Here is a 7,648-nt window from a genome sequence, read left to right as displayed (position 1 = left end):
CACATTCGATGTGCAGCATATGCGATATGCAAGCCTATGCGATCTGCAAGCATATGCAATCTGCAAGCAGATGCAGTCTTCTGTTACATAACAGTAATGCCGTACACGCTTAACACACGCTTCATATGCACATATGCACATATGCACATATGCACATATGCTTCATATGCACATATGCACATATGCACATATGCTTCATATGCACATGCGCACATGTGTTTCATATGCACAAATGCTTCATATGCAAGCATATGCCACATGCGATGTGCAGCTTCATATGCTTCATATGCTTCATATGCACATATGCAAATATGCTTCAGATGCACATATGCACATATGCACATATGCACATATGCACATATGCACATATGCACATATGCACATATGCACATATGCACATATGCACATATGCACATATGCACATATGCACATATGCACATGTGCTTTATATGCACATATGCACCTGTGTTTCATATGCACAAATGCTTCATATGCAAGCATATGCCACATGCGATGTGCAATCATATGTGATCTGCAAGCATATACGATCTGCAAGCATATACGATCTGCAAGCATATGTGATCTGCAAGCATATACGATCTGCAAGCATATGTGATCTGCAAGCATATGCGATCTGCAAGCATATGCCAGATGCGATCTACAAGCATATGCCAGATGCGATCTGCAAGCATATGCCACATTCCATGTGCAAGCATATGCGATCTGCAAGCATATACGATCTATGCTATGCTGTGATATGTCGTACGCGCTATGCTATGCTACGCTATGCCGTACGCGCTGTGCTATGCTGTACGCGCTTGCGACAGCGCCGGGCAACGCGCAATCTGCAAGCATATACGATCTGCAAGCATATGCGATCTGCAAGCATATGCGATCTGCAATCATATGCCAGATGCGATCTGCAAGCATATGCCACATTCGATGTGCAAGCATATGCGATCTGCAAGCATATACGATCTATGCTATGCTGTGATATGCCGTACGCGCTATGCTATGCTACGCTATGCCGTACGCGCTATGCTATGCCGTACGCGCTTGCGACAGCGCCGTGCAACGCGCAATCTGTAAGCATATACGATCTGCAAGCATATGCGATCTGCAAGCATATGCGATCTGCAATCATATGCCAGATGCGATCTGCAAGCATATGCCACATTCCATGTGCAAGCATATGCGATCTGCAAGCATATACGATCTATGCTATGCTGTGATATGTCGTACGCGCTATGCTATGCTTCGCTATGCCGTACGCACTATGCTATGCCGTACGCGCTTGCGACAGCGCCGTGCAACGCGCAATTTAGCGTGCAATTCAGCGTCAGCGCCGCTACGGAGCTACGGCCCACTCGCGCGAACAGCGCGCTCTAGTATGCTTCATATGCTTCATATGCTTCATATGCTTCATATGCACATATGCACATATCCTTCAGATGCACATATGCACATATGCACATATGCACATATGGCACATCTGCACATATGCACATATGCTTCATATGCACATATGCACATATGCCACATTCGATGTGCAAGCATATGCGATCTGCAAGCATATGCCAGATGCGATCTGCAAGCATATGCCACATTCGATGTGCAAGCATATGCGATCTGCAAGCATATGCGATCTGCAAGCATATGCAATCTGCAAGCATATGCCACATTCGATGTGCAAGCATATGCGATATGCAAGCCTATGCGATCTGCAAGCATATGCAATCTGCAAGCAGATGCAGTCTTCTGTTACATAACAGTAATGCCGTACACGCTTAATACACGCTTCATATGCACATATGCACATATGCACCTATGCTTCATATGCACATGCGCACATGTGTTTCATATGCACAAATGCTTCATATGCAAGCATATGCCACATACGATGTGCAGCTTCATATGCTTCATATGCTTCATATGCTTCATATGCACATATGCACATATGCTTCAGATGCACATATGCACATATGCACATTTGCACGTATGCTTCATATGCACATATGCACATGTGTTTCATATGCACAAATGCTTCATATGCAAGCATATGCCACATGCGATGTGCAATCATATGTGATCTGCAAGCATATGCGATCTGCAAGCATATGCGATCTGCAAGCATATGCCCCATTGATATGCAAGCATATGCGATCTGCAAGCATATGCCAGATGCGATCTGCAAGCATATGCCACATTCGATGTGCAAGCATATGCGATCTGCAAGCATATGCGATCTGCAAGCATATGCAATCTGCAAGCATATGCCACATTCGATGTGCAAGCATATGCGATATGCAAGCCTATGCGATCTGCAAGCATATGCAATCTGCAAGCAGATGCAGTCTTCTGTTACATAACAGTAATGCCGTACACGCTTAACACACGCTTCATATGCACATATGCACATATGCACATATGCACATATGCTTCATATGCACATATGCACATATGCACATATGCTTCATATGCACATGCGCACATGTGTTTCATATGCACAAATGCTTCATATGCAAGCATATGCCACATGCGATGTGCAGCTTCATATGCTTCATATGCTTCATATGCACATATGCAAATATGCTTCAGATGCACATATGCACATATGCACATATGCACATATGCACATATGCACATATGCACATATGCACATATGCACATATGCACATATGCACATATGCACATATGCACATATGCACATATGCACATGTGCTTTATATGCACATATGCACCTGTGTTTCATATGCACAAATGCTTCATATGCAAGCATATGCCACATGCGATGTGCAATCATATGTGATCTGCAAGCATATACGATCTGCAAGCATATACGATCTGCAAGCATATGTGATCTGCAAGCATATACGATCTGCAAGCATATGTGATCTGCAAGCATATGCGATCTGCAAGCATATGCCAGATGCGATCTACAAGCATATGCCAGATGCGATCTGCAAGCATATGCCACATTCCATGTGCAAGCATATGCGATCTGCAAGCATATACGATCTATGCTATGCTGTGATATGTCGTACGCGCTATGCTATGCTACGCTATGCCGTACGCGCTGTGCTATGCTGTACGCGCTTGCGACAGCGCCGGGCAACGCGCAATCTGCAAGCATATACGATCTGCAAGCATATGCGATCTGCAAGCATATGCGATCTGCAATCATATGCCAGATGCGATCTGCAAGCATATGCCACATTCGATGTGCAAGCATATGCGATCTGCAAGCATATGCGATCTGCAAGCATATGCAATCTGCAAGCATATACCGCATTCGATGTGCAAGCATATGCGATATGCAAGCATATGCGATCATAGCTATGCTATGCTGCGCTATGCTACGCTATGCTATGCTACGCTATGCTACACTATGCTACACTATGCTACGGAGCTACGGCCCACTCGCGCGAACAGCGCGCTCTAGTTTTGGTGGTCAAAAGGGACGAGAGCGTGTGTAGCAGCCGGTACACAGTACGGTGCTATAAATACGCGCAGAGCGCGACCGCCAGCAACTCGAGAGACCTTTTCAGCGGTCAGCTGCTACATTTGGTATCGAGACCTCGTGAAAATCACAATCCTCAAGTCGTCGGTTCAACCCCCACCGATCACGTTCGAGTGGTATTTCGGGTGTGGCGACTCAGTGAGCGAAAATCGCACAAAATCTATAAAATAAAAGTATCTGAACCGACTGGACTGTCTCTGTGCCTGAAAAACCTGAAGGCTAGGCGCATGTGAAGCGGGCACATGACGTGACGTGGGCTTGGTCACCCCACTGCCCGAGGGTAGGAGAAGGTAGGCACAGGCTGGCGGTATACGAGGCTCTAAAGGGCCCGGGACGGTTCCCTTCAAAGGGGGGGGAATGTAGCAGCCGGTACACAGTACGGTGCTATAAATACGCGCAGAGCGCGACCGCCAGCAACACGAGAGACCTTTTCAGCGGTCAGCTGCTACAGCGTGTGAATAGGCAGGCCAGGCAGAGTGGCGCCTTTCGTGCGGCTCTCGCATAGTTCGGTTCGCAGTCCTCTGCACCGCTGTGTTGCCTAGCCAGGGGCTGGGAGAGCGTCCCGGTTGGCGTGAGTGAGGGAATGAGGCGCGCACGGAGGAATAGACGGACGTAGAGCCGTGCGCCCATCCCTGCGCTGTGTTTCGGCCCGGTCAGGGCCCCCGGTGCTCGTCCTTTATCAGGCGAGCCGCCCACAGTGTAACACCCCATCAACAAGCATTCCTGTATGGTTTCCAAGTATGTGAAACAAATATACAGTTGAACCCACATATGAATGTGGATCACTGAGGATATGCATATTTGCCCAAAACTACTATAGCAGTTAGATCCTTAGGGGGTGTTTCCACTTGGATTAAAAGTCGAGGATTAAGGCTTAATCCGTCGCATATGGAAACATCGCGCGGATTAGGACGGATTAGGCGGATTAAGGTTGGCGCGATTAGTTAGAGATTTCCGTCCGTATTCACGCGCTTCGCGGATTAATTATAGATTAATATGCTATGAAATGCGAGCTTTCTGCCTATACTAAAAGCTCAAACTTGGTGCGAAAAATTTGCTACCTGGTGGCCACCAGGTATCAGATTGACAATCTCGGATTAACACTTTTCACGACGCCTCATAAAAAGCCTGAGTGATAGGTTGGAAGGTTATCCTTTATAAAGGCTGTAGGTGTTCCTAGTTTTGTGGAAGCTTTGTGCTTCTTGTTCGGCATTATGCACCACACCGTGGGTGTCGTTCAAAGGTGCTACAAGGCCTTCATGTTGATACTCGATAGTCTTTTAAATGTCTGGCAATACTCGTTTTTGCATTTTATGCACGGAATGAGCAAGTGTCGTACTTCAATCCGTTTCTTAATCCAGACGTATGAAACACTCCGACGGATTAGCGGTGGATTGGCGCGGCTTAAAAATACCTTAATCCGCGACTTTTAATCCAAGTGGAAACACCCCCTTAATCTTCACTGCACCATACATGTCACCTGTTTATACTTGGAAGGTGGTCAGCACACTCCAGCAATAAACATTGTCCCACAATTTGTCGTACACATTGCCACATAGTTGTATGCTGTCTCATGTCCTGTGCTGGTGTGACCCAATTCTGCCAATTAACACCTTTGAAGTTACAAGTTACAAGTTACAAGTTCCGCACACAAGTGCGGGTGTGTCCGTAAAAGCCGGGGGGGCCATGGATGTTGTATTGGTATTGATGCGGGTACGCGGGAGGTCATCTTCATTCTCCCTCGTCCGCTTCAGGGTGAAGCGCCTCAGCGCGACGTGCCTGGCCTCCCAGATTTCCGAGAGGCACCTGGCCAATGCCAGGGGTGGTGCCTCAGTCATAATGGCGCGCATGCTGCGCCCCATAAGGACTAGGTCACCATCATACTTAGCCCGTATGCTCTTGTAAGCGGGACATTCTTCGAAAACATGCAACTCATCTTCAACCGCTCCACAGTCACAAAGCCTGCAGGTACACGCGGTGCACTCACGCCCATTAGGCCTATTAACCTCTTACTCCCAACAGCCTAACCGAAAACGCATGAGCACATGATGAAGTCGCTGGGGCATGGTTAGGGTTGCAGGCGCATTAGAAATTACAAACAATATTACAATTAAACTAATTAGAATTCTAATGAGGAAGTTAGAAGACCCCTTGAGAACAGATTAGAACGTTCTAATGTCGTACACCCATTAGAATGGCTATTCAGACCGCCTCCGCAGCCTGCAACGGCACATTTTTCTAGGAAAAATGGCTGATGCTGATGCTGGGCCATCAAAACCACCAGTTTCGAAGACTCCTAAAGCAACATACACTTATGGCAACAAGGAGCTAGACGCTCCAGCCTACGCGGAAGCCCTGAAGAGTGCAAAAGCAAGAGGCAGTGCTTCCTGGTGGTCGTTTTTCACCGTGATCTTGACAGAAAGAGTCGTGAAGCTGAAGTGCACCATTTGCGGCGAGGTGCTGGGTGCCAAAAATCCGTCTGCAACAGCTCCCAACCATCTTAAGAAGCACAGCAAGGCAGCAGACAAGGCGCAGGAGGGCAGTGAGGCATGCACGCCACGACCTGCGCCTCAGAGCGCAACTGGTCGCTGTGGGGCAACATCTTCACCAAGGCCCGCAACCGGCTGGGCAAGGAGCGTGCAGAGAAGCTGATTTACATCCGGCAGAACCGGAAGGCCTTGCAGATGGAGCGGGGTGGGAAGGATGAGGAGGTGCTGATGCAGCTGCTGGAGGGGCTGGACGTGCAGGGGGAGTGAAGGAAGGGGCCGTGGAAGCCTTGGGGCAATTTGCATGAGTTGATGAGGATTTTGCTAGAAGTTTTGGGGCGACAGGTTTGGCATGTCCGGACTGTGTGTTGGGTGTTGCTTTGCAGACAATTAGGACTGGACTCTTGGACTCTTGGTTCAGGTACCAAAGATGTTGGGAAGGCGTACACAGAGACAGTTTAAGACAGTCTAAGACAGTTTAAAGGCGAAATTAGTGACCCAGAGGTCACTTCGACCGGGGGTTTGGCTGAGAAGTCCTGCTTACGGGTGTCGTAGCCCCGTAAAAACCGTTAAAAACACCTGGGTTAGCATCTGCCGTAACCATGGTGAAACTCCGAAGTGAAAAGTCCCCCTCCCTGAGAAGTTACCCCAGGTCTTCTAATATTATTTCTAACGTTCTAATTAGAAATAATATTAGAATTAGTAGAGAACGCCTGCCATTCTAATAATTTTTGCAACCCTAGGCATGGTCCCTTTAGTGTGCTCCAACCAATCGAGACGCGCACCCCTAGGCGGGGCAGCTCCCATCCAGTTTATATAGCGACACGCCTTGCCTCCCGGGAAGACGCGGGGGTCACCCAAGGTATTCGGGCACTCCCACCGTGCATCAAGCCGCTTGGCAAATACCTTAAGAATGCTCTCAACTGGCAATTTAAGGGTGGTGTAGTACGCTATAAGATCATTACCGCGCGTATTAGTGGGGGGTTCCACTCCTAAGCTAGTAAGAATGGCTAGTACCCTGCTTGCCCAACACTCAGAGACGCCCCCAAGTGCCAACTCCAGGTCGGCGACAAATGCCCGGTGACACAGCGTTCCCGGCCTCTTAACCACAGAGTTCCAAAACCTAAGTACAAGATTGGTCCAATGGAACTGGAGTGGCCTCTGTGACAGCTCGCGATGAATGTAAGGTCATAGACGGCATTCTCTCACGAGACTCTGCAGAGGGCACATCCACTGTGAATGCGACCCAACCCACTGCCACTGGCACTGGTGCCACCACTGCAACCACCACCGCTGCTCCTGTCACTGCTGCTGCTGTCACCACAGCTGCTGCCACTGCCATCACTGCCAATGCTGCCACCACCACCACTGCTGCTGCCACTGCCACCATCACCACTGCCACCACTGCTGCTGCCACCAATAAAGCAGCAGCAGCAACCACTGCCACTTCCATCCTCAGTTGCTATTTGCCTGTTGTGGCCCCTGCACAATCTGCTGCTAGTGGTGGCTGCAGGGATGGAGGGATGGAGGGATGGAGGGATGGAGGGATGGAGGGATGGAGGGATGGAGGGATGGAGGGATGGAGGGATGGAGGGATGGAGGGATGGAGGGATGGAGGGATGGAGGGATGGAGGGATGGAGG

At 48.8% G+C, this 7,648-nt stretch overlaps 2 protein-coding genes across 2 annotated transcripts in view; both read left to right on the top strand.

Annotated features, from left to right (window-relative positions):
• The window catches only part of VOLCADRAFT_103899 (uncharacterized protein), a gene marked incomplete at its 5' end in the record, with an annotated part of 20,461 nt that extends 16,226 nt beyond the window's left edge, over positions 1–4,235 (top strand). The window contains one exon of the mRNA XM_002948519.1: positions 4,178–4,235. Coding sequence (XP_002948565.1) covers positions 4,178–4,223 — 46 coding nt within the window. The 3' untranslated portion in view covers positions 4,224–4,235. The remainder of the gene's footprint in view (positions 1–4,177) is intronic.
• Positions 4,236–5,767: 1,532 nt separating this feature from the next.
• On the top strand, positions 5,768–6,276 carry VOLCADRAFT_88786 (uncharacterized protein; the record flags this gene model as incomplete). The annotated part of the gene is made up of 2 exons (XM_002948518.1): positions 5,768–6,062; positions 6,095–6,276. The coding sequence occupies 2 exons, from the start codon at positions 5,768–5,770 to the stop codon at positions 6,274–6,276; spliced, it is 477 nt and encodes a 158-aa protein (XP_002948564.1).
• Between the last annotated feature and the right edge of the window lie 1,372 nt (positions 6,277–7,648).

This window comes from Volvox carteri (assembly GCF_000143455.1).
Source record: "Volvox carteri f. nagariensis unplaced genomic scaffold VOLCAscaffold_10, whole genome shotgun sequence".
Classification (NCBI taxonomy): Eukaryota; Viridiplantae; Chlorophyta; class Chlorophyceae; order Chlamydomonadales; family Volvocaceae; genus Volvox; species Volvox carteri.
This window is presented reverse-complemented; position numbering and strand designations above follow the sequence as displayed.